This window comes from Brienomyrus brachyistius, chromosome 15, assembly GCF_023856365.1.
Source record: "Brienomyrus brachyistius isolate T26 chromosome 15, BBRACH_0.4, whole genome shotgun sequence".
NCBI classification, from domain to species: domain Eukaryota; kingdom Metazoa; phylum Chordata; class Actinopteri; order Osteoglossiformes; family Mormyridae; genus Brienomyrus; species Brienomyrus brachyistius.
Window position 1 is genome coordinate 4,029,400 of NC_064547.1, and position 26,652 is coordinate 4,056,051.

At 44.8% G+C, this 26,652-nt stretch overlaps 2 protein-coding genes across 6 annotated transcripts in view; both read left to right on the plus strand.

Moving 5' to 3' along the window:
• adamts10 (ADAM metallopeptidase with thrombospondin type 1 motif, 10) overlaps positions 1–5,273 on the plus strand; it is a 43,327-nt gene extending 38,054 nt beyond the window's left edge. For all 4 annotated transcript variants that reach the window (XM_048977010.1, XM_048977007.1, XM_048977009.1 and 1 more), the window contains exons 23-25: positions 2,658–2,834; positions 3,160–3,316; positions 3,415–5,273. In XM_048977010.1, the coding sequence (XP_048832967.1) occupies positions 2,658–2,834; positions 3,160–3,316; positions 3,415–3,524 (444 nt within the window). In that variant the 3' untranslated portion in view covers positions 3,525–5,273. The remainder of the gene's footprint in view (positions 1–2,657; positions 2,835–3,159; positions 3,317–3,414) is intronic.
• Positions 5,274–5,941: 668 nt separating this feature from the next.
• Positions 5,942–26,407, plus strand: myo1f (myosin IF). Of its 2 annotated transcripts, XM_048977012.1 has the most exons (29): positions 5,942–6,355; positions 9,783–9,914; positions 11,567–11,656; positions 11,758–11,852; positions 13,583–13,670; positions 14,220–14,309; positions 14,907–15,038; positions 15,213–15,347; positions 17,646–17,778; positions 18,750–18,946; positions 19,052–19,132; positions 19,244–19,330; positions 19,710–19,796; positions 20,198–20,365; positions 20,577–20,662; positions 20,887–20,968; positions 21,113–21,219; positions 21,308–21,406; positions 21,988–22,132; positions 22,401–22,515; positions 22,724–22,893; positions 23,185–23,330; positions 23,726–23,872; positions 23,993–24,141; positions 24,349–24,408; positions 24,690–24,897; positions 25,015–25,184; positions 25,296–25,405; positions 25,584–26,407. In XM_048977012.1, the coding sequence occupies exons 1-28, from the start codon at positions 6,353–6,355 to the stop codon at positions 25,370–25,372; spliced, it is 3,279 nt and encodes a 1,092-aa protein (XP_048832969.1). In that variant the 5' UTR covers positions 5,942–6,352; the 3' UTR covers positions 25,373–25,405; positions 25,584–26,407. The 2 variants fall into 2 exon arrangements, with proteins under 2 accessions (XP_048832969.1, XP_048832968.1); XM_048977011.1 differs by having other exon boundaries at positions 25,296–26,407.
• Positions 26,408–26,652: the final 245 nt, after the last annotated feature.

The following is a 26,652-nucleotide window of genomic DNA, read 5'->3' on the forward strand; positions in this document are numbered from 1 at the left end:
ACTCTGTGAACATGACTATTTATACGTACTCAACTAGTTGGTTGTAACAAAGTCTTGGTCTGGATTTGTACTTTCTGAAGCTTAACTTTCCAACTCTGCTAGAAAGCCGGTATTGGTTTAAGCCTGTTTGCTTCATAATAGTGGAGACGTGACACATCTGATACAAATGTCGCAGGTTTCTCTCAGAGTGCCACCTTGACCATGAGCTCTACAAAGAGCTGGGAGAGGTCAAAGGATGAGTGGGCAGGGTTACAAGAAATACAAATAGGGATAGACAGGATAATGGAAATGCAAATACGTTAATAAAAATGTCCTAATAAGGACTAGAGCCACTGTGCTTTATGAATAGCTTCTGTCTTTCTTGGGATGATGTCATACATGCCCCAAATTGTGTGTATTGACATGATGGAGCACTGTGAACCTCCACTTCTTTGAAGGAAGACTTCTGACATCATCCTGTTGTTCTTCAGACCACCATTGAATATATTTAGTAGTGTGTTTTTTTTTTGGGGGGGGGGGAGATTATTGCCAGGGAACATAGAACATGATGAGGGAGCAGTGTTTGTATCACCAGGTGCACCTGGTGCTGTAAAATGGCCTCAGACTCTGTGGCTGTTACACAACAAAGCGTAGTGATTATCAGCCCTGATGACTCCTGTCAGAGTGCTGGCAGACATCGTGGACTTGTGGCTGAATTTGTAACTGATTTGCTTACTTCAAAGTTAGGCCCTTTTCAGTTTGCTGTTTCTCTTAATTTGTCAGTCCCTCTGTATGTGGTAATTAGTTATTTGTAAGGTACGTATCACTCACAGCCTGTACCAGATTGAGATCTGCAGATTTGTGTTTCAGGCTGCATTTTATTAGAGCTCTGTCAATTATAATCAACAGGCTAAGAGAGTTAATGCTGATAAGTACTAATCGACGTCGCCAGTATAGCGTAGACGCGCACTCCCTAGAAATGTTACTATATGTCAGGACCACACAGGCCATAACAGCTGTGCAGGGTTACCGATTCTCACGCATCTGCTGTGATACTCACGCTTTCAGACTCCCGCATTCACGCAAGAAATCTTACGGCAAATCAATATTATTCCATTATAAACCCAAAATTAGCAACAACAAAAGCGATGGGGTAGTTTGCGAACCCTACAAACTATTTACAAGTTAATAAAACTTACATACGTGTAAATGTATGTGTAGATTTGTCTTGAAATGAAAGTCTCAATCCCGCTAGCTGACCAAAGCTGGCAACCCTGGCTGTGATAGCATTGTACTTCCTCCTACAGAAATGTTTCGTTGTTTGTTTGTTTCCAGCAGTTGGGATTTTAGTGTCGGACAAATTGTGTTTAGTTTGTTGCTAGTCTGCTGTTGGTTGCAGCTGTTCATGCTTGGGCTGTACAACAGGCCTGACTCCAGCTCTCTGTAATAGGGTGGGCCAGGAAGATTATATAAATATATATTCAAAAGAAACCGAATGTTTTGAATGTTTTTGTCCTTCATCTGCTGTGCAAGCACAGTGCTTTGAAGGCTCTGTGTGTGTGTGTGTGTGTGTGTGTGTGTGTGTGTGTGTGTGTGTGTGTGTGTGTGTGTGTGTGTGTGTGTGTGTGTGTGTGGTGCCAGTCAAAAGTTTGGAAACGTGTATTTCTACTACGAAACAAAGCAATAGTATTATAATAGTATAGTAATTAGTTGTTGCGGGGGGTCAGCTCTGTGGGTTGCGACTCAGAAGGTTGCAGGTTCAAATCCCTGGGTCAGCAGAGTGATCACTGGACCCTTGAGCAAGACTCTTAACCCAAATTACTCCAGAAACTGGCTGCCCCTACTGACTCCTCCATGTCAGGTCCATGAGGTGGCCTCCTAAGATGCCTTTCCAGCTGTCCTGAAGGAGGTGCCACATGTCCTGAGTTCTCACTGGCTGCTTTTCCTTCACTCTCTGGTCAAACTCCTCCAAAACCATTTCTGCTGTTTGGGTCAGGTGGACAGGTCATCACTGTCACTCTTCTTTGTTGGCAGCTCCGCATATCCAAACTTTAGACTGGTACTGTACGTAACACAACTGATAAATGACAGCTGCTGTGAATTTGACAGACGGAATGCCAATTAACTGAATAAACCCCTAAACCTGCTAGCCAAAGTGTAAGCTACTGTACCGATACCTAGCAAGACAAACAGCCAAGTTACATATAAAATGTCTTGTGTGTTTGATGATATTTGTTGAGCTCAGTCGAAATGTTGCATTTGAAATTATCTACCAGTTCAACTCATTTTACGTTCACTCGCCTGGCTAGTACCGGGATTACAAGTTTATCTGCAGAAGTCCCAATATCACTAGGATTTGGATTAAAAAACTCAGTTTAGACAGTATTAATCTATTCTATAGCTTTAATGTGGCACGAAATCCAAAATATGGTTTGGTTAAAATGGACCAGAACAGACAAGATGGCTTCATCCCCTTAACCCCAGTTAACTCCCCACTTACTTACACACTACCACGTGCGACCTGCTCGTTCGTGCCCATAGTGCAGAAGGGCTCTTCACATACACATGAGCACTTTGCATCTTACGTCAGCGTACGTAATGTAGTATCTCAGTGCGCTTACCCTTAAGTGGGACAATTGGGATGAAGCCTACATCTGTTTCTCTGTCTCCATCCTCAGTGCTCCTCCAGCTGTGGCCCAGGCTACAGGCATCGTGTAATCCTGTGCAAGAGAGGGGAGAGTGGGGATGCACTGCCAGAGGCGGAGTGCCTCAAGAGCAGCCGCCCCACCAGCAGGGTGCGCTGTAACCTCCAACGATGCCCTCCGCCGCAGTGGGTGACTGGCCCATGGGGAGAGGTGAGAAAATGCTATTTTAATGCAGACACAAATGTTTGTGTTATTATTGCTACATCCTGATCCAGGGTTCCGTACCAATTTGCCACAGTAGGGAAGTAAAGTAAGGGTTATAAAAAGCTTCTCTCAAACGCCGCTTCACCCCTATTTATGGGCTTTTCTAAGAAACTTGGAAACATTTCATTCTGATAGCGGTGACGGCAAACGTACCGACGATTAGCCACGGTTTCTGTTCCTCATGCGCTTGTTCCTTTAAGAGGTTTTTGGCCTGCGGTCTGCCACTGCAGTATATGATGAGAGCCCAACTCTGTCTTTTTGTGTGGCGTAGTGTTCGGCAAAGTGCGGGCTGGGTCAGGAGATGCGCTCTGTGCAGTGCCTCATGCACACCGGCCATCAGTCCAACGAATGCTCCGAGACCCACCGGCCTGCAGTCATGAAGCAGTGTGAGAGCAAGTGTGAACTGGGCCCCACGGACAACCCTGAAGGTGAGGACTTGGGCGCTCTGCTCTATGCCTGTCTCATGCTTCCTCCCATTCCCTAGCTTATTCTCACCTGTTGTTTTTTTTTTCTTCGTTTCAAGCAGAATGCAAAGATGTGAACACAGTGGCATACTGCCCCCTGGTGCTCAGGTTTAAGTTCTGCAGCCGACCATACTTCAGACAGATGTGCTGTAAGACTTGCCAAGGACATTGATTTCCCTACTCCCCAGCCTCGTGCCCAGCTCACGTCTGATGACCTGCAATGCTGGTGGTGGTGGTGGGGGGGGGTTTGAGTTACACAGACGGTGAATTATGCAGTGGTCATGGGGGGTGGGGGGGACGGGTATTATTCAGCAAGAAAAAATGAGAGAGGAATGAAATGAAAAAATAGGGAATGCATAGCAGCCCGTCAGCCACCCTCTGCTGCAACTGTCATTCAACTTGAAATCCTTATTCCTGTTAAATTGTAGCCTGTTAATATGTCTGTAATGGGAGACCACTGTATAACATAACACTGTATTACATGTTGTGGTCGCGTTGAAACCTTGCAGTGATACAAAAAAATTGATATTTTCCCCTTTGCTTTTGATGGAATTTATATTGCCTTGTTTTGCTGTTTTCGCATCGCTCTGTTTTTTTCGGAAACCTCACAGATCATCTGATACGTCATGTGAAGTGATGGATTTGCACAGTTGTTCCTGTCAATGTTCACAAGCATGCGTCTGGCTGCTAGACGTGCCATTAAGTCCATTCATCACTGCCCTACGCTTCTGTCAGTCTGCGTGCTACTGCACTGCCATTGACAGGGGCACGGTAGGAATTCCTTACTGTACCCAGGACAGCCCCCTGCTCCCACTGCTGTATTTGAAAAGCACTGTCGCATGACTAATGTAGCACTTCATGTGCAATAACAGTAGGAATGCAGTGTGGGATTGCAGTGCTTTTAATGTCAGTGTGTGAAGACCAGCAGTACACTTGAACGGGAATGTCCAGTTTTCCTTATTACTAAACGGTTTGGCTTGATTTTGCCCTGTGACGGACTGGCATCCCATCCAGGGTGTATCCCACCTTATGCCTCATGCCTCTTGGGAAAGGCTCCAGGGTCCCCATGCCCTGTATTGCCTAAGCTTTTACGGAAAATGGGTGGATGAATGGATGGATGGATGGACTGATTTATCAAGCTCTTCCAGCCATGTATCATTTTGCACCTTTTAAACTCTGAGCAACAAAACTTTTAATATTCATTTAAATTAAATAAATAAAAGTTTCAGACATTAACATAGCATTAACAAATAGATATATTTTTTGATATTTGTTTTTGATTCCTAAAAGAAGAATATAAAGAATATATAGAAGAATATAAAGTGCATATATATATATGGCTGCAAAAGCTTGCTGAATCTGCCACTTGCCCTAATGCCACAATGGTGCACGTCACGTGGAGATATCATACCTACCGCTCTTACACAGCTTCGAGATGGTGCTATTTTTTCCATGTATTTCAGTTAATATAAATGGTTTGGTTGAGGTTAGTTTTCAGCAATTTCGCAGTCAGGGGAAGAGGAGCAGAAATTGAGGGCATACGATTCCCCCCTTCTGCAATAAGCTGGCGATCCCCCCCAAGTCAGACCAGCGGGCAGCTGCGTCGCGCGCATTCGGAAGCTTTTTGCATCAGAAATAATACTCAATATTAATCACTCTGATGATTTTAACTCAGAAACAAATCAGCAGAACTTTTTAAAAACTAAATTTTCAAGATATAAGCTTAACAAATATGTACTGTGGCTGACCACAATCAAACCATTTTTTTCTTCTCTGAGAAAATGTGGACAGATGCCATTTTCACATGCTATTAGATATGTACTGTACATCCAGTATTATCGAAATGTTTGCGATTCTTATGTACACCAGTTGAAATGAAAATAATTCAATAAATGACTAAATATGGTGCATTGTAAATAGATTTCATGTGCAGTGGCCCTTTATTCACTACTGGTATTCATCGGTCTGTCAGCAGCCAGTTTCAGCACTGACATCGAAATCCGCTTGGACACACGTTTCTCTGGGGACCGATGCTGTCATTTTTACACTGTTTTGCTAATTGTATTATTTTTCCCATTCTCGAGTATTACATCGAGTATCCCAGTGTCATTTTTCTTGAAATTGGGGCTAATTGTTTGTTATGGGCTTAATACGCAATCCAGATCCCTCTGACAACAATAACTGGTACTATATTTTGTCATCTTTTTTGCGTTTATAGTGCTAAATGTCTCTGATCGATGCATTGTGACCAGGAGTCGATGTTAGTAAAAAGTCTTCCGTCTTCATGGGTGGGGAGAGTAGTGAAATTATTGCGGTTGGGGGCGTAGCACACCGCTATATTCATGGCCAAACACTAAGTAGACATTAATTCAAATGTATTCATTCAAAATCATTTGGAAGTAAAGTTTAATGCATCGATATTGCGAATCACTACCGTTGAAATGCTATTTGGGCACAGTCAGCATCTGTAACTTTTACATTACCTTTTCTGAGGTGCCCCCCTCGCAGTGACAACTACTACTAAGCGATTACTGGGAGGAGAGTTTGCTGTTCATCAGTTAGGTGTAACCTTGGCCGGAAAGGGAGATGTAACGGACTAATTCTGAACATCTAACCTTCCTGGATCCCCACCTTCCTCGAGCTCATGAGGCAGGGCAGGCCGCGGGGAGACCATTCTGTGTGAACCAGATCGGAAGAGTGTATTTCTGCCGGAAAAGCTCGCCTTCTCCGGAGGCAGAGGCCAGTGTTAAAGTCCACCGATATTTAATAGGGAAAGGTGTTGCCGATCTGGCGGAAGAGAGGTTGTAGGTCTTTGCCCTGTTGTGTGGGAGGATGAGGAAGTGAGAGCTTTTTTGCAGTCTGAGTCCACAGTCAGAGCACATCTCCTTGCCCCGTCTGATCTCCAGCTCCAGTGCACAGGCTCTGAGGTGAGAAACACAACGGCCGGTGGACCGCAAGACAGGAGAGGCTCCCCGTCCGCCGAGGACAGACGCCGCTGCCATGGTAAAACTCGCCTTCCCTGCTGCACCTTACACTGGGGCTTGATGGCTAATGCACCGCCGCAGCAGCTAATACTATGTGATGGTGGGGAAATTGTCTTTCACATCGGTGTTTTAAGTTTGTTCATTTGCAGCCTATTGTTGAAATATCTGTCCCGTTAAAAGATGCAAAAATTACCAAAATTAAAACTGACCTTAAAACATATTTACACGGCAAGAAAAAAAAGTTTGAATTAAATGTCCACTATCTGATAGATCTATAATATCTGCATTGATATTTCAGTATCCAATTTCATTTTAATGACGGTCAACATTATGAGTTATTTGCACAAAGTTTCGAAGCGTTTCTCAGCTAATGAAGACTTTTGCCTTAATTTCAATAATGGACCGGTTTCATTTCGATCATTATTACGATTCCGTGTAGAGCTGTTAAATATCTAAAAATGTGGTCAGCTCCTTCCGTTGTTTCATTGGCGGGGTGTATGTGTTAGACGAGGAAGTTTGATTCACTCAAGCCTGTATTTAATTCAAATTTAAGCTTGACTTTTTGATGTGGCAAAGTAATATCTTCTCATTAATGTCATTTCAGTGCGGTATTTAAAACATAGGACATACAGTATGACTGCGTTCAGAGTTTATGACTGGAATCCATAATTTTGTCAAATGATGAGTAGAGTTTAATTTGATAGATATTCGAGATGCCATAATGTTCCTGCCGCACATTAATGTGTGGGGAGTTACTTCATTGAAATACAGATATGCACAGGTGCACTGGAAGATCAGACAGAATCCTGAGACTTGGGCTCAGGTCTTCTTCATCCTGTTTAAGGTTTGCATAGCGCTCAGTCCAAGGTTCTAAAAAACCAAACTCCATGATTGTAAGATCGTGTTCCAGATGCCTGCAGACCTTATACCCGATCGCCTTTTAATGGGCTGTTACATAAACTCAAAGCCCTTCACAGCAAAATATCATTCAGACAGTTCATTGATTACTCATGTGCCGTCTAAGTTATCTGTTTATTTTTTATTAATACCTTCATATACTGTTTTGTTGTCTGATGCTGTATGGATTGGGTTTTTTTTTTTACAGTCTCACTCTTCTGTGTGATTTATGCTCCTCTACTCAACATCTTCAGCCTTGTTTCTGTTTCCTTGTTTGGGTCTGGTTTAACATTCACGATGTTCACGATTTCACGATGACTGGTCTGGGTACGCCAGAGGTCACACGTTGGTAACGTGCTACCCTTTTTCCGGATTTGGCCACTTATAAAGATCTCTCCTCTTGAGGGGCTGTTTCTCAGTTAGCTTCTTCGGGTTTTTTGGGAGACCTGACCACAGGAACTTTCATCTGACCAGCATGAAGAGGAAGCAGTATCTGAAGGAACTGTAGAATTGCGTGTCACAACATCGAAGTTTCACAAGGCTGGGGGCAAGGAGGAACTTTCAGAAGGCCTTACAATCTCCTTGACCACACTTCCTCTTTGAGTACTACCGGGCTATGTATTTTGTGTTCAAGAAGGCTGCTGTTGATATGTTGTAGTTGGTTTATCAGTATATGAAATAAATGGGGATTATGAGGGTGACTGGACCATAATTTAAGATTTCCATGCTTTCTGTTCCTCTCTACCCGTGCCAACATTTTAGTTTTAGTTTTTAATAGGAACTGCTACATGTAACATAAAAAAGGCTAGTGTTTCAGTGGTCGCATTGTCATGAAGTGACTGGTGTCTCAGGTGCTTATTATCACAATGGACGAGTGGGCGTGAATTGCAGCAGTACGCATTTTGGCCAAACACAGAATCGGCCAGTAAAAAGGCTGGTGCGTCAAGATACTGCCCCAGGGACAAGCCAAGAAAAGAGTAAGGGCAAGACAGTGGCCATCAGAGACGCATCCCTCAGGGTTGCTGAAGCCTTTTCCCTTCTTTATCACACCCTTGCCATGCTAACAATCCACCGCATCAGCGTAGCCTTGGCCGTAACAGAAACCCTGTTTCAGTATCAGTGATAATGATCCTTTCAGGCAAGATAGGCAAAGGCTGAACACCAGATCCAACACTGTGGTGATCAGCAAAGAACCTCTAGGAATAATTTCTGAAAGGCAGAGATCTTCTTCAGAAGAAGATCTGGTTTTCTCTTCTGCGCATGCTCAGCCTTAATCACAGTTACCGGTGGGTTTGAAAACGCGTGGAAGGAGAGCAAAGACATCTCAGGTTCTTTGGCAGTGCAAGATGAAGTTCAGAGTTGTTCTACATCTCCAAACACTGCGAAAGTCTAAAGTTGAATGGGCGTGGGCCAAACACACAGAACAATAGCAAGACTATGCACCCCTAATGCTGTTCAAAGTAACAGCAAAAAACTGGAAACATTTTGCTGGTGTGTGTGGCCTGGCGGTGATGCTTACATATGGGTGAGCGTGACTCTGGGCTGAATTCCGTCCCCAGCCATACAAATGGCATTGAAATTCCACAACAGCATCTGAAAAAATCCTGGATCTGCATTAGTCTGTCTCAGGTATATATTATTAATTTGGTAATTTACAATCACAGACGTAACCACAATGTCCACCATTTTGGTAGTGGTTGTACCCAAATTAAAAGCGGTTGAAACGTGATCAAGAAATGTAACAACTTCCGTAGATGCCTAGGGGCTGAGTAATTATATAATACGTAACTCATCCAGTGCTAGTTGATAGGAAGTCTGGTTTGTGAGTAGAATATAGATTTTTATACTCAAATCTTAATCTCTAAGATAATGTTATTAGTCTCATTTCATAAAGAAAGTAGATGAACCCAGCAAATACAAAAAATGAGGCTCTCAGTGCTGTAAAGTAACTGTTTCATGAAATGGCTTAGCTGGGGAACAAAGAGGAGGAGGAGCCAATAACGGTTAAACTGAGATCATGAGTCAGGGGTCTTCAGCTTAGACAACCTGGGGGGCACTGTCTAGGGGGGCTTTCGGCCACTCGAGGGCGTTTCTGAGCTGAAGGAGAATTGGGAGATAATAAAAAATGTTGTAGCATTAATAATCCACTAATATCTGTGTGTGAAGCCTGCCGATTTTGGGGGGGGGGGGGGATATGGACATTACATCTTTTATATTTGCTGTGTAAAACGAAAGATCGATATGCGGACCAGATTTAATGATGAATTAAGAGCATGTCACAAGCCATATAGCTGGCACTTTTAGACCCTCTCTTATAGCCCCTTTCTGATATCAGAATTATACATACCTATATTAGACATACCACAATTTCCTTCGGGTTTAATAAAGTGTCTGTCTGTCTGTCAGACAGACAGACAGTCAGTCAGTTAGTAAGTAAGTAAACAATGCCCCAGTGTATCAAAACGGGATGATTATATGAGATTACACCTATCACTTGATCTGGTTTACTTGTCCTGTGGAGACACTTTATGCTTGTATTTCCCCTACAGGGTAGTAAATACCACTGGCAGAGTCAGAATGTGAAGCAGAGTGGAGTGGATGACATGGTCCTCTTATCAAAGATCACGGAGGACGCCATCGTGGAGAACCTGAAGAAGCGATACATGGATGACTACATCTTTGTATCCTTCTGTTTCAGTGATTATGTGTGGTGTGATGTGTGTGTGGTTTACAATGCAGCTTTATTGCCTCTCTAAACACATTGGCTACATAACAAAGTGTTTGACTCCTTGTGAAAGAGTGCGAAACTGTGGTCACCATCTTAATATAATAATAGATGGTGAAAGGTACATTTCAGATAGCTGTGAGAACAAAAAAATACAATCGATCTGATATGGGGGGGGGGCTGTAATCACAGTAGTCCATCTAAATTGGCATCCAGCCACCCATATTCATACATGCGATCGACTCGGCCATCTTTGAATGTTCCGGCCCTGTCGTGAATGATCGTTTAATCGGGAGGTCGGCTTGTGGAATAAAATTAGTGCATGTCATGCTACGACAACATCGTAACACAACGGTGTAACGCATGTCATTAGTTGAATATGCACAAGATTAGGCCCTCCGCTTGGGTTAGTACTCTAAATATAAATATGGACGCTGGCTCTGAAAGGAGACTGAAAATATTGGGGAAGTAGCACATCCTGCGGCGTGGTCCGTCCAGCCTAAAACATGGTGACATGAGCTTTGTTCGTGTTTTGCAATTTCTTTACCATACAAGGAAAACGAGAAGCACGGGAGTGTGATGGGCGGGACATCACATTTTATACATTTCATACTAAACTCAGTACTTCTTATAGATCTCACCTTTACTGCATCGTCATCAAATACCCTAGGTCCTTCTTGTACAAAAATATAAACAAACTATTTTCTATTAAGATTATTTTGTGTCTTTGGTTAAAAAAACATTAGCATGTCTGTTTTCAATGCAGGGAAAGAGCTGAAAAATTGGGCTTATTAGATAAATTCAGTGAATCAAACATAGGTCCATGTGGAATTTTATGAGTATGTTTATATAATGACAATTTGTATCTCATCTAAACCATCAGAACACATCGCATCTATATTCTGCACAAGCAAAATGTTGCAACTTCATTCCACACACTCCAAGATAGAGGCTATATTATTCAGGCTCCTCCGAAGTTTGCCTTTAGTTCAAAGATGTTTCGTTTGAAAGAATAAGACCTGCTAGCTCTAAACAGCCTTATTCATATATATATTTGTACTGTGAGTGGGAAGAAGTGAGAGATGAACAAGCTGAAAACCTTGAATTAAACATGCAAACAGTAGTTCCTGTTTTGTGCAGCATCATATTGTCAGCCTTTCGTCAGCACACTTCCTCATTCCTCAGTCAACATTTCAGTTGCTTGCTCTGTTTTCTCTGCAGTTTCTTTACTGTCTGAAGCTGTTCAGTGTTGGGTATTGGATTTAGATGATACTGCACTCACCGTTAGCGGAGCATCACCCCTGTCATCCGCGTCATCAGAACATTGTCACTATTGTTGGCCTTTAAATACTGAGCCCCGTTCTCTGTTATATTGAAGCACCTTCCATTGCATTCAAATACGCGGGTTTTTCTTCTATTGCATCATGGCGAAATAACATGTATCACAATGAAAGCAGAATAACAGCTGATATGTCGACGTTAGTTTCCAGAGTGGTTTCTCTTTTTTTCTCTTTTGCTTTGAGAATGACCGGCTGAAAGGCAGTTTGGGAAAAGACACAACCGCACTTCTGCCGCATCTCCTTTCTGGTACTTAACTGAACAATTCAGACATACATCGGCTCTGTCCTGATATCTGTTAACCCCTTCAAACAGATGCCCTACTTCACAGACCGGGAAATCGAACTCTACCAAGGAGCCGTGAGTGAGACCTTCCTGCTTTCATTCTGACTCAGAGTGTAGCTCTCATGGCACGGAATAAACGATGACCTCATTTCGAATCGTTTCCGTTTGTCTCTTAGGCCCAGTATGAAAACCCACCACACATATATGCTCTGACAGACAACATGTATCGAAACATGATGATCGACAGTGAAAACCAGTGTGTTATTATCAGGTACGTAACCTTCACTGCCTTCACTGGACGTTTCATTAACACGGAATCTCTCATAACAGAGCTCTCTGCCTCTTTATCTGTGATTATCAAAGACTATCATTCAGTTCCCCTCTTTAGATTATGGTTTCTGAGAAGTGGAATATGATGGCGATTTTGAAACACTCATAGGCCGTATCTAGGTTACTTTTGAAATGTAATAGGTTACAGATTAATTACCCTGTTAAAAATGTAATAAGTAATGTGACTTTGACTACTTCATCAAAATAATGTAACTTATTACATTTGATTACATTTTGATTACTTTTCCAACAAATGTCTTAAACATTAAAGCTGACAGATCCCAATAGCTTCGCCTGACCAATGTGGTCGGCAATTAAGCCATAGAAGGCATTTTTGCATGGCAAAAGTATGTAAAGCAACAGAATAACTATGTTCTACATATGAGCTTTTTCCGTAAAAGAATATATTCAGATATAACCCCTTCGTAATCGCCAGAATTTTCATCTGAATACATGTTTTTTTCTCAGTAACTAAAATAGGTTACAGTTACATTTATTTTGCAATTTAATTACATAATGCCGTTACATGTAACTAGCTACTGCCCAGCACTGGCTATTCCAGTTATATCTCACAACATGGCCTAAAGTGTATCTACTTTAAGACGATGCTGGAAGTATGAGTGCTCCATAGCTTTTGTTGACAGGGCAGTCAGATTCAGAGGAAATCTGCAAGATGATAAACCGCATTCCCCTCTTTGCATCATCATTATTTTCTTTACCTTTAAAACCCCCATCTAGCAGAGGGGCCCCTGTTCTCAGTTTCCTGACTACTCTTGTGGTTTACATGTGTAAAGGTAGCTTCTAAGCGGCCGTAGTTTGGAGCGAGTTTCTATCGTCTGCGATGACAAGAAGGATCCGTAGTTGGGTGTTGTACTGTAGCGCATTGCAACTCGAGGTCAGTGAATGATTGACGGTCACAGGCTCAGGTTTAGGTTATGAAAGGCAGCACAGTGAGTGCAGATTTCACATACCAATGCATTTCCCACGTGATGATATTAAAAACCAGACTTCTGTTCATTCAAATGCCAAGAACATAGGCATTGCCTAGTTTTTAATAATTGATAACTTATTGCCAATTTAGGCATTTCACGCTCATATGACAATTATGGGTAATATTTAGACTAAGTCACACAGTGACACAGGAGATCTGGGCCCATTACCCTGCACGCTTGTACTTTCTGATTTCTGCTTTATGGACCTGACTTCCGGTAGATTGTCACTAATGGAGAACGGTTTTCTCAAAATACCTTACACAAATAGAGGACTTCCTTCCTGAGGAGGTTTTAAACTGAAAGTACCTTCTTCTACAGTGGCTTAAACATTGTCTAATATGCTTATCTTCCGTCTTTGTGGAAGCGGGACTGACCTGCCCTATAAGCCAGTGTTTGCTAAACCTGTCCTCGGGGACCTGCTGACAGTCCATGTTTTTGCTTCCACCTGAGCAAAAATGTGGACTGTCTGATAGGGACCTGGGTGGGAGCAAAAATGTGGACTGTCTGATAGGGACCTGGGTGGGAGCAAAAATGTGGACTGTCTGATAGGGACCTGGGTGGGAGCAAAAATGTGGACTGGCTGTGGATCCCCATGGATCGGGTTGGAAAGCACTGGTGTAAGCATTGACCAGTGCATTGTGTGTGTTTCCATGTGATGTCTGTCTCTGCACCACCGAAGTGGCGAAAGCGGAGCCGGAAAGACCGTAGCTGCCAAGTATATTATGGGCTACATCTCCAAGGTGTCCGGCGGGGGACCCAAAGTGCAGGTACTCGGTGCTGCCGTCGCCGGGTAGACGGGTGCTTCATAGAAAACAAAGCGGAGTTGGAATCTTAAACTGGCATAGAAGTCAGTGCCGATGCCAAGGAACTAGCCTTGGCAAGAAGGGTGTGTGTTCAGATCCCGGAAGGAAAACTGCTGTACCTTTGGGAAAATGCAAATATATAGCTATGCAAGCCGAACTACCTCAATAAAAAACATATAATTAATGTAACAGTGACTCTTCAGTGCTGCGTTATTCATATATGTAAATGAGTGTAGTTTGTTTACGGGTCGGGCTGTGTTAGTGAGCGCTGTGGTCAGCAGACGGAAGCCTCAGTGTCAGTTACCATTTCTCACATTCCTCTGGGGTTTACTGACACTGCTCTAGGGGAGAGGGGTGTGGGCACAGAGCAGACACAAGGTAGGTGCCGGCCTCTGTAACCCGTGCCGGCCTCTGTAACCCGTGCCGGCCTGTGTGCCAGCTGACACTGCACTGTACGCAGTCAGTTGCCCACCACATTCGTCCGTATTCACATTCCTCTCTGGCTGCCCCCAGCATGTGAAGGACATCATCTTGCAATCCAACCCTCTACTGGAGGCCTTCGGAAACGCCAAGACCGTCCGCAACAACAACTCCAGCCGCTTTGTGAGTCCCTCCTCCTCAGATAAGAACCCTCCTCAAATTCCAGACTTCATATTTTAAACTTGTATTTTGCATATTCAATAATTACTGGTGTCTCACACCAATACTTGGCGTTTTCTAACACCTGTCTTCTGTGAAGGTTCTCATACTTCAGCTGCTAACTGTCTATAAACCATCAAGCTCATGTGTGGTTTTTCAGGCAGCTTGTTTACCTAAATAGATTTTTCAACCCACCGAACCATTAACCAGTTCCTCATCCACCCCCCCCCTCCCCCAAACCTCCTTTACCACTTTGGGTCACTGATGAATTTCTCTATCACGAAATTACATTTGCAAATATACATGCTGGTGAAAGAGCTCATGAGATTCGAGCATGTTGGCATGTGTGCGCTGCTCAGCACAGTCTGAAAGCATCATGAAGCTTTTAGTCTCAGTCTGCATGTTTTTGTAGAGGAGGAGATCAGTCGAATACAGATGGTCTAGACCTTCCGACCAATACACTTACTTTTTATCAGGCAAAACAAAATTGTTATTAAAATAGCATGCTTTTCTTCGTGTTATTTGACATTTTATCGTGGGTTTGTGTCTCTGACTTGACAGGGTAAATACTTTGAGATTCAGTTCAGTCGTGGAGGAGAACCAGATGGAGGCAAGATCTCCAACTTCCTGCTCGAGAAGTCCAGAGTGGTCAACCAGAATGAAAGCGAGAGGAACTTCCACATCTACTACCAGGTCAGGCTCCAGCAGACACAGGCCAGCTTCTGCTCTATCGCAACATCTCGCCGTATTCGGTCTGATTCTTAGTGTCTTATTTCAGTTATCTAAAGCAAGCTGCAGCCCACATATGGGGTGTGTGATATAAGCACGGTGTATCTATAGGTGTTTTCGCTCTCTTGTTTTATCCAGCTGTTGGAAGGAGCATCTCCCCAGCAGAGAGAAGCCCTGGGAATCATGACCCCCGACTATTTCTATTACCTGAATCAGTCTGGCACATACAAGGTGGATGGAACCGTTGATAGCAAAGACTTCCAGGAAACCATGGTAAAAATATTTTTTTAAGACCATAATCTAATGTTTTGTTCTTAAGAGTTTCAGTACTGTACAGTATTTATTTCTTGGTAAAATGAAAGAAATTCATTATATTTTTACTTTGCTCAAGTTTTTATGATCTCATCCTGCCCATGTGACTCAATGCATTTAGTTTCACTGCAATCGGCTTACTGTATATCTGTGGACGGCACTGTATGCCTCTAGAGGTACAAAATAAGAAATCTTGCATGGTTGGTCTCCTTGGTCGTTTTCCTCGCCACAATGGTTTTGTAGGTAACATACAGGCCTGATAACTGCCTGGGCTCCTTGTTTGTGCCGATATCTTCCAGATTTCCTCCCACAATCCAGAGATGTACAATGTAGGTGAAGCAGTGTGTTTCATTTATCAGTAGTGGGTTTGAGAGTAAACCCTGCCTGATCGTCAAGTGCTTCTTGGGATAGACACCATTTTGTGGTTATGGATGGGTGGGGGGTTTTGTAGTACACCGTCTTGCTTCAGCTCGGTGGACTGTTGAGACGAGTGTAATAAATAAAGTACTCTGAAGAAGTCTTAGGCAGTCAAAGAAAGCATTTAAATGATCTTCATGTTAGTTAAAAACTGTGATATTGTGTCTGTGAAAACGTCAGCTTACCACTGGCACACCTCTTACAGCTAATCAGTTCCTCTTTGACTTCTTAACTACAAATCATAATAATAATAATTATAATAATATAATTGATACTTTATTGATCCCCCTGTGGGGAAATCGTCTTTACGCCTCCCTCAGCTTGCTCCATGTAGAGTAAGCTGTCTGTGAAGGGCTGCCACCCGCAATGGTGTCCAGGGAGCTGGGGGTTACAGGTCTTGCTCAAGGAGCCACAGACATGCTGTGGCTGGGTTTGAACCTGCGACCTGCTGCTTGCACGCACATAGGCTTAGCCCACTGCACCACATGCTGTCCTCAAATTAATTGAGCTTGTGGTGTAGTTTAAAAGGGAATGACTGAGGTGCCCCTGAGGAGAAGGAAAGGAAATGAAGTGGTGTTCGTCTAGCCGAGCAGCGAGACATCAGTAACTTTTCAGAGAACAAAAGAAATTCTCATTTTGTTAGACTTAGTTTGCACGTGTTCTAATGTTAAGTTGTGTCTTCTCCTAACCAAGCATGCAGTTCCTACCCAGATAAACAGCTTTGATTGCTTAAGACTTTTACACAGTACTGCAGTTGTGTAAAATTATCAGAGAAGTACAAAACAAATACTAAACAGTGTTATACTTCAATTTTAAGACTCTGGCTTCAAAAGTGATCGCACCTAGTTCACAGGACTAAGGAAACCAGGCAGCGCGCCATTAACACAGGCACCTAATACAATCACTCACTGGAGAGGAAAGCAGAGGCACTTAAATATACATAGAAGCTGAGGCAAACAAGGAGCAGGTGTAAGGCTTAATTAAATAACCAATCAACACAGGGCGCAGGACAACGAGCATCAGAATTGGAAATTCAACATGCACTGGCACAAGATAACGGGCAGTAGGTGGAACCAATGTCAGTTAACAAGCACAGAATCTAGGAACTTAATACCGAAAACTAGGTAATATGCTGGGAATTTAACACTAAGAATATAAAGCAAGGATAATCAAACAGAACTTGAATGGAACAAAACAGAACACAAGCAGGGAAGACCTAGGACAGGAAAACTAATATAGAAGATAAACACTGAGAAACAAAAACAAAATCCAAGAATTACAAATAAACAGGCTGGCCCAAGATCAGCCTTGAACCCATAACCACTGACTTAGTCGCTGAGCCACATGCTAAACCCACTGAGCTATGCAGCATTTAGGGAAACAGCAGAAACACACAAGGGTTTGACAAGGGGTGATGGGATGACCAGCGACACCTGCTGGCTTAACGGGGAAGAAACACAAAGGACAGGACCAGTCGGGATTTGACATCCTTGGCAAAAGATGTACCCATGGCAAAATTGAAAATGCTTGTTTTGCACTATAATCTTTCTAGTCATGGCCTAGTGCACTTCGCCTGTCTTGACGTCACATGGGGTCTGTGAGGCTCACATTTTCTGACACACCAGACACTGATATTTCCAGACGTATTATGACAGTCAAAGCTATTATCTGCCGCTGATTGCTAAAGAGCACATTGTAAGGCACTTGCTTTTGCAAAGCTCTTAATAAGATTATCACGGTGGAAATTTAACCGTGTCAAAACGAAGACCTACAGCTTAATTTCAGCATGAATGTGCCAGCTGTCTCACTGAGGAATGTTCTGCAATGTCTTTCGGCTTTTAGGAAGCTATGCAGGTGATCGGAATCACAGAGGAGTGTCAGACGCTGGTGTTACAGATTGTGGCAGGCATTTTGCACCTGGGCAACATAAACTTTATCGAAGCTGGGAACTACGGCCAGGTGGAGAGCACAGATCGTGAGTGAGATACACCGACATCCATGCAGTTTGCTGGTGTTCACACGGACTTCTAAACATCAGAGATGGGAACAAGAGTTCGAGTAACAATTAAGTCTCAAATCTTACAACTCAAGTTCCAACTCAAAACAGGCAAGTTTCAAGTCAAGTTTCTGCTCAAGATAGTCAAACACTAAGTCAAGTCCGAATCAACAAAGTCTGAAGTCCTAGGCAAAGTCTTACACAAGTCTGATTATAATCCAAAGCAGCAATGTTATACACTATACATACTACGTTATTAAAGCTATATACTATATAGCTTTGCTGTGCCATTAAATTGGAAAAAAGGATAATAAACTTGTAGTGTAGGACTTGAGGCTTCACTAGAGACTTTCTTTTGTTGACTCGGGGCTTGACTTAGTGTTTGACTATCTTGTTTTGAAACTTGACTTGAGACATTCCTGTTTTGGGTCATCACTTGGAACTTGAATGGAATGACTTGAGACGACGAGATGACTAGTGACGGCTAAGGACCCCATGAAATGCTTTCCCACTCCTGTTTGCAAGCATACTTTACATTTGTATTTACATCTTTACATACTTAGCAGATGCGTTTGTCCAAAGCAACTTACAAGCCAGGCAAACAGCATATGACAAACATGCGTGCTGTCAAGGAGTCAACAAGGCATATGTGCAGCTAGGCTGAGCTGCCCAGGTACAAGTGTGAGCGGGATCTACACAACGACTTCTAGCAAAGCAACAACTTAATATAACTATTCACTGACCAGAAACGCAACATAAGAACATTCAGGGAATGTAAAGAAGCATCAGGCTAGTAGATGGATTCATGGAACAGATGGATCTCCAGGCATTTCTTGAAGGTAGAGAGGGAATCTGATGACCACTCTGTTATCACCAGCACGACACCCCCTGCAGTGTCAGCGCTGGCCTTCTGCATGACGCATGCCCCTGTCCTCACATCTGCTCCGCAGTGCTCGCCTTCCCCGCGTACCTGCTGGGCATTAACTCGGGTCGCCTGCAGGAGAAGCTGACCAGCCGCAAAATGGACTCCAAGTGGGGCGGCAAGTCCGAGTCCATCGACGTGACGCTGAGCAAGGAGCAGGCGTGCTACACCCGCGATGCCCTGGCCAAGGCTCTTTATGCACGCCTCTTTGACTTTCTGGTGGAGGTCAGAATCATGCCAAAAGCTTGACAGTACCTTGAAGCGCAATTGATTGGCACATGTCAACCTCATTTGCTCTCTCATCACCTTCACACCGCATCTCCCCTTCAGGCAATCAACAAAGCCATGCAGAAACCATATGAAGAGTACAGCATCGGTGTTCTGGACATCTATGGTTTTGAAATATTCCAGGTATTCACGTTCACGTTGAGACACCTTGATAAAGGGCACTCTCTTCTGTCTTAGTAAGTTGTGAGTTTGAAGTGAAATGGACACGGACACTCGCTCCTCCTTTTCGTACAGAAAAACGGTTTTGAGCAGTTCTGCATCAACTTCGTCAATGAGAAGCTGCAGCAGATCTTCATCGAGTTGACGCTGAAGGCGGAGCAGGTACAGATCCGCTCCCACTTTCATTCTCTCCAAGTCTTGCTTTTGCGATATCTGAGGTTGATCTATTTCTCATGTACAAGCCAGTCACTGCAGATGCATGGGACTGCTAAAGCAGTTGTAATCAGCTGAGGCAAATTGAGCTGTATATGTCGATGCACGTCACGATTATTTACTTATTTGTATTTATGAAAGTCTCCGCCATTGTTTCTTCTCACTGTTTATCTCTGTGTCACGGAATATCAAACTGTATAAGATTGTGGTTCATCTTGAGAGCCTAGAGCACAGTCTGCTTGTAATAACGTCATATGTCATTTTTAGGTCCGTTCCCTTCCTCCACTTTCTCGTACTAACAGCAGCCTGCTTCCTGTTACTTTCTCAGGAAGAGTATGTGCAGGAAGGCATTAAGTGGACTCCCATAGAGTACTTTAACAACAAAGTGGTGTGTGACCTTATAGAGAATAAGCTGGTAAGTTTTCTGCCCTGAGTTCCCCTGCTGCTCTTGTATGTCTGACAGCTATTCAGAGGTAGCTAGTCTAACTATGTTTTCACTCTGAGGTCGCTAGTTTAGTCAATTTTCACTCTGAGGTCACTAGCTTAGTCAGTTTTCACTCTGAGGTCACTAGTTTAGTCAGTTTTCACTCTGAGGTCACTAGCTTAGCCAGTTTTCACACTGAGGCATCCCACTCAGAGACTGCTTATGCCCTGAGCTTCCTGGTATATGGTCCACGTTCACAGTGATCCTGTGGTAAATGGCTTTGAAAGATGGATGCACATATTGCAGTTATTCCAGGTGTTATAGGTCTTTATAAAGGCTTCACTCAGACACATTAAAGCATGTCGTCACCAGTACATCCCCCCGATCTACAGAATCCCCCCGGGATCATGAGTGTGCTGGATGATGTCTGTGCCACGATGCACGCCAAGGGCGAGGGGGCCGATGGGACGCTGCTGCAGAAGCTGCAGGCCGCCGTGGGCACTCACGATCACTTTAACAACTTCAGCTCGGGCTTTGTCATCCACCACTATGCAGGCAAGGTGGGCTCAGCACGGCTGGGGGGGAGGGGGCATAACTCTGAGGAGGGGTTTCTATCACCAGGTAGAGCAGTGAGCTTCTCAGAATTAGATACTGAATAAGATTTTATAGGGGTGAAAAAGTAATTATTAATAGTGAATAAATAGCGAATAAGCAGTGGAGAGTCGAAGTGACATTAGTGCTTTATTGGTTGGCTCTCGTCTCTTATTCCAGGTCTCGTACGACATCAACGGGTTCTGCGAAAGAAACCGAGACGTGCTTTTCACGGACCTCATTGAGCTGATGCAGAGCAGTGAATAGTGAGGGCTCCGTCCTTCGCATGCCAATTCTGTACTGGGCAAGATATCGGCGATGTGACAAAAGATAAGAGCAAGATGACAGAAATTGCCGCCTCACAGGCGACATGACATTGACATGAAGTGCCGTAGCTTAGGACTGCTGAAGTGTGTTGAGGTATTTCTGAGGGAGGGAAGTTTCATGGCTGCGGTGTCTCCCGTCCCCCCCCCCCCCCCCCCCCCCACAGTGACTTCATACGGAGTCTGTTTCCAGAAAACCTGAACACGGAGAAGAAGGGCCGGCCCAGCACCGCCAGCACAAAGATCAAGGTCTGATGCATATTGCCACTCAGCCGTGTGACTTCTGGCCTATCGTCTGCTGCGTTTAGCAAAACCCACATTAGATTACAGTGTAGAGGACGAGTGTGGAGGACGTCACATGACATCGGGTGACCAGACGCATTCTGTCTGCAGAAACAAGCGAATGACCTGGTGAACACTCTGATGAAGTGCACGCCACACTACATCCGATGCATCAAGCCCAACGAGACCAAGAGGTCCAAGGACTGGGAGGAGAGCCGGTTCGTTTCTTGTGTCCGATTGTTTAGTGAATGTCCAGTGGGAACTGTGCGAGGTGGGCAGGCTTGTGATCACTGTGGCCATGTGCAGAGTGAAGCACCAGGTGGAGTACCTGGGCCTGAGAGAGAACATCCGAGTGAGGAGGGCCGGCTTCGCGTACCGTCGCGTCTTCAACAAGTTCCTACAGAGGTAGTGGAGGGTTTGTCAGATTGTTCTATTCAGTTTGTATATGTGTGTGATTCCAACATATCTCCACTCCTATCTTGCATTTCTCTTCGTGGGATGATCCCATGGGGGTGGCATGGTGGTGCAGTGGTTAGCACTGTTGCCTCACACCTCTGGGACCCGCGTTTGAGTCTCTGCCTGGGTCACATGTGTGCGGAGTTTGCATATTCTCCCTATGTCGTCGTGGGGTTTCCTCCGGGTACTCCGGTTTCCCCCCACATGCTGAGGCTAATTGGACTTGCTAAATTGCCTGTAGGTGTGCATGCGTCAGTGACTGGTGTGTGAGTGTGCCCTGCGATGGGCTGGCCCCCCATCCTGGGTTGTTCCCTGCCTCGTGCCCATTGCTTCCGGGATAGGCTCCCGCGACCCAGTAGGATAAGCGGTTTGGAAAATGGATGGATGGATGGATGGATGATCCCTTACCCTTGATGGGATGATCTCTTACCCTTGACAGGATGATCCCTTACCCTTGATGGGATGATCCCTTACCCTTAATGGATGATCCCTTACCCTTGATGAGATGGTCTCCCGTCTGCCTGTCTTAGGTATGCCATCCTGACAGCGGAGACATGGCCATGCTGGAGGGGAGAAGAAAAACAGGGAGTACAGCATCTTCTACGCTCTGTCAACATGGATACAGACCAGTACCAGATGGGCCGCTCCAAAATCTTTGTCAAAAACCCAGAATCGGTATGGCCATACATTTGCTGCATTGGAACTTATGCATTATAGGTGAATAATACACATTGTCAAATTAGTACAAATGAATGGACTGTAGGGCTGGCCTCCCTGAAACACTTCATAACACGTATAGACTAGCCAAAACACCCAACTGACCTTGCATGGCATTCACTTCTTCATTATCTTGGTTAATGTAAAACGCCCCTTTCCGTAACCTATGCAGGAAGCCGATTATAACAAGTCACAATACACTCTGTGTCCTAACTGTTGTCACCAGCTTTTTTTACTGGAGGAGATGAGGGAGAGGAAGTTTGACACATTTGCCAGGACCATCCAGAAAGCCTGGAGGAAGTACATAGCCAGGAGGAAGTATGAGCAGATGAGAGAGGAGGGTGAGTAAAAGGGCTTTGGGTTGGGCCTGGAGGGTGAAAGGCAAAGGGGAGACCTGATGTGGCCATCAAGGAAGACGTGGGTTTGAACATCAAACACTGTCCTGTGGAAATGATGCGGGGCTGAGGGAGGGCATTCTGAGATATGCCTTAGAATTTCCTGGCCTTTATCCTCCATCTGCATTCACACCAGTCTCTACTATACCCTCAGCTTCAGACATCCTGTACAACTCAAAGGAACGCCGCAGAAACAGCATCAACCGCAACTTTGTCGGCGATTACCTGGGCATGGAGGAAAGACCAGAGCTGCGGCAGTTCCTGGCCAAGAGGGAACGCGTGGACTTTGCTGACTCGGTCAACAAATTCGATCGCAGGTTCAAGGTGGGCCATTCCAGAGCAGACATATCTAGTTTACGCACCAGATCTGTCTGGCAGCGTGAAAATAAGTAGACACGTTACTTCAGAGAGCATGTGGTGTGGAGAGGCTGAAGTAATGACTCTTCAAAATTTACATTCATAGGAAAACAGGAAATGCGATGTCTAGACTATTGTTTCATTACGTAATTTTTTCAGAATTCCCCATCACTTACAGAGTAACTCCCACTGTAGATTGCTTAAGTACATGTCCGTGAGTGATACCACACTGCATGTGTTCCTCTCACTGCTTTCCAGGCGATCAAAAGGGACCTGATCCTGACGCCAAAGGGGATCTACCTCATAGGCCGAGAGAAGGTGAAGAAAGGCCCAGAGAAGGGACAAATCAAAGAGGTGCTGAAACGGAAGTTAGAGATCGGGAGCATCCGCTGCATATCGCTAAGGTGAGAGAGCCGGCTTCCGTGGGGACCGGCCCTGAGTCATCTCAGGCCTGCCCCTTGCTTTGACAACTCAACCACAGCCTTCCATGTGAAGGTGATGTCATCGGCCTTTGAGTAGAAGATGCTCTCGTCTCTGCTTTATTCTAATTATGGCTAATACAGGAAGTAGAATATGTCTCATGCTTGTTGCTGCATGTGTTCTCCTTTTGCTTAATTTGCTGATAAAACACGAATGACTGCTCAGTTGTTGCAGCTAGCTTTTCTGTTGCTGCTGCGGTTAATAGTTAGTAAAGGACCACATCTCAAAGTAAAGTGTTATCGATTAACATAATAAGCTGTACAGAGAGCATCGGTAATAATGATCACTCTCACGTATCTCCACGCTTGTTCCCTTCCAGCACAAAACAAGATGACTTCTTCATCATTCACGATTCTCAGTATGACAGTCTGCTGGAGTCCACCTTCAAAACGGAGTTCCTCAGCCTGCTGTGCAAGCGCTACGAGGAAGTTATGAAAAACAAGCTGTCCCTCTCCTTCAACGACCGGTGCGAGCGAGAGTGTCCGGAGACGCACCCGCACCCGCACGCAGTCACGTGTCGGCATTGCGGCCCAAGGTGGCCGGTTAGGCTCCTACCATAATGTCCTCCCTCCGTCTCCCCTCTCAGACTGGAGTTCAAGGTGAAGAAGGAAGGCTGGGGAGGTGGTAGTTCCCGCTATGTGGCATTCCTTCGGGGGCAGGGAGACCTGGCCCAGAGCAAACCAGCGGGAAAGACCCTCAACGTCACCGTGGGAGACGGCTTACCGAAGACATCCAGTGAGTGCCAGAGCAGGAGAGTGGAGAAAGAAAGAGCAGAGGGAGAGAAAGAACTGAAGAAAAGAGAGAGGGAGGCAGCGATGGTGGCTCTGCTCTCATCACAGCAGCAGATCTCGGGGGGGGGGGGGGGGGAATGGGGGGGGGGGGGGGCTTCGCTAATTGAAACCAAGAAGTGATGTGTTTATAATCACAACAAATGTTTTTCAGAGCCAACAAGGAAAAGCCTTCCCCAGGGCCAAGGGAGGCGGGGCCCAGCACAGAGCAAAGGTGCGTCTCTCTTCTAGCACACATGGTCATCTTCAGCTCCAGATCCCTCCAGCTGGAGGATTTCCTTAACCGTCTACCCAAAAGTTGTGTAGAAACCAGGACAACAGCAAAATCCCTGCAGGGACGTGGAAACATTTTGGTCACATCGTCTGTCCCTCAACTATGCCGTCTACTGATGTTTTCACAATATTATTCATAAAGAGACTAAATGTTTAAAGAGAACCCTAACCCTAACCCTAACCCTAACCCCAATGTGACTGTCTGTGGCCACTTCAATGCAGGGCACCAAAATGGCGCAGCCCAGTTTTCGAAGAGTAACCACGGTCGATCGACAAAAGGAGAACAGATGTACAGCGCACCCCAAAAGAGGGGTGGTCCCCCGACCACAGGGCCACCGAAATTAGGGTCCATCAAGTCCCGAGAAAGGCCAGGGCATAAAAAACAGGGAAACTTGGACTTCCTCAATGTGCCGGACCAAGGCGTGGCAGGGTATGTATTACTCATAGAACCACGTCTGGCAGTTACCGTAAAGATCTGTACAAAGCGGCACAACCCATCATGCGAAGAAACTATTTACTCGCTTTATCTTTCTGCCTCTTCCTCTAGGATGCAGAGGAGGAGGAGCGTCAGTCACGCACCGCCTGCCCCATCGAGCCGACCCAAACCCCAACCCCGGCCCACAGGCCCTCGCTGCCGGGCCCTGTACCAATACGTGGGACAGGATGTCGACGAGCTCAGCTTTGACGTCAATGACATCATTGACCTCCTCAACGAAGGTGAGGATGAGCGAGCAAGACGCATCGTAGCTGGCGTGAGAACACGCACACTCTCGCCTTCTCACAGAGCAGTTAGGGCAGCCGTCTGATTGCACCTGTTTGCCTTTGCAGACCCTTCTGGCTGGTGGAGAGGAAGATTCCAGGGCAGGGAGGGCCTCTTCCCTGGGAACTATGTTGAAAAAATCTGAGGACTCACCCCCCCAGCTCATTGTGTCGATCGTGTAAGCGTAGGGGAAATCTCACTGCTTTCGAAGTGCTGGAAACATATACAGTGTTATTCCTATTTAAATGACATAAATAGAACAATACTGAATAAACCAACTAAAATGTCTGATGTTCTCGAATGAACACAGAGCAGCGGCAGAATAACAAGTGTTTTGTTTGTATTTTCCTCGCAAGGCATGTACTACAGCGAAGCGGCCACTGTGAGGCACTGTAGCACTTTTTTCCATCTCCTCAAGGACCCTGAAGGCTTTTCTTCTGTGTTGCGTCATGATCATAGCCTGGTTGATCGTCGTCAGTGCATTCAAGGGCTGCAGCTTTGGGTGACCACCTAAATCATGTCGGGGGGGGGGGGGGCACTATGACCTACGATTTTTCAAACTACTTCAAAACTGAAAGGTTACTGTGTTTGGCTAAATTGTTTGTTTTGTGCTTATATTGGTTTGTTGAGAGACTCATCCAGCTGATTCGTTACGTTAGTGACACATGCATGATTATAGGAGACTGACCAATCAGCACACAGCAAGAACTCCAAGTCTTTTTAATTGAAATAGTGGTTCACAAACCTTGTCCTGGCTCATAGTCTCCCCCCTGACCTGGATTAGGTTCGTCACCCTACTCCGGTGACACTTTTGACCCACGTATCTGCATACCTGATGAGGAATATTAAAATTAGGATTCTGAATGGGAATTTACGTGAAATTTAATTGTGAGGCTATGAGATTATACGTAGATATTTTTTTTATATGACAGACATATAACATAAAAGCAATAGATTATAAATGCTAAATTTTCATTTTTTTTTAAATATTACCAATTAATGGGAGGCTCGTGTTGTATCCTTTCTCCACTCTTGGATTTTATTAGTAAATGTTAAGTATTAAAGTGCTGAGGATTGTCACAGGGGCCACATTAAAACGTCTTTGAGTAAATAGTATTTCCTGGCTTTTCACTTGAATCACTGTGCAGTAAATAGATTTATTAAAGAAATTCAAAGTGAACTCGCCAAACACAAGTGCCCCTTTATTCCGAAATGTACGACCTCATCTTATCAAGCTGAGCGCCTGTGGCTGGCGTTCGCAAGCGTGAGTTTCAGCCCTCAGGAAACTGGGTGCTGTCCAATCAGAGACAGTCATGTGGTTGTTTAGTAATTGTGGTCGACATTCGCTGAGCCTCCTCACGACACGCTTTTATGCCGTTCCACGCAATCCGCTGCCATGCCCTCGAGTGACACATTTTTTCAGTT

Coding starts and splice junctions, on each gene's coding strand:
- myo1f (XM_048977011.1), top strand. Junction 21,407..21,987: donor TTCAACAAGTTCCTACAGAG/GTAGTGGAGGGT, acceptor TGCCTGTCTTAG/GTATGCCATCCTGACAGCGG. Junction 23,331..23,725: donor ATCCGCTGCATATCGCTAAG/GTGAGAGAGCCG, acceptor GTTCCCTTCCAG/CACAAAACAAGATGACTTCT.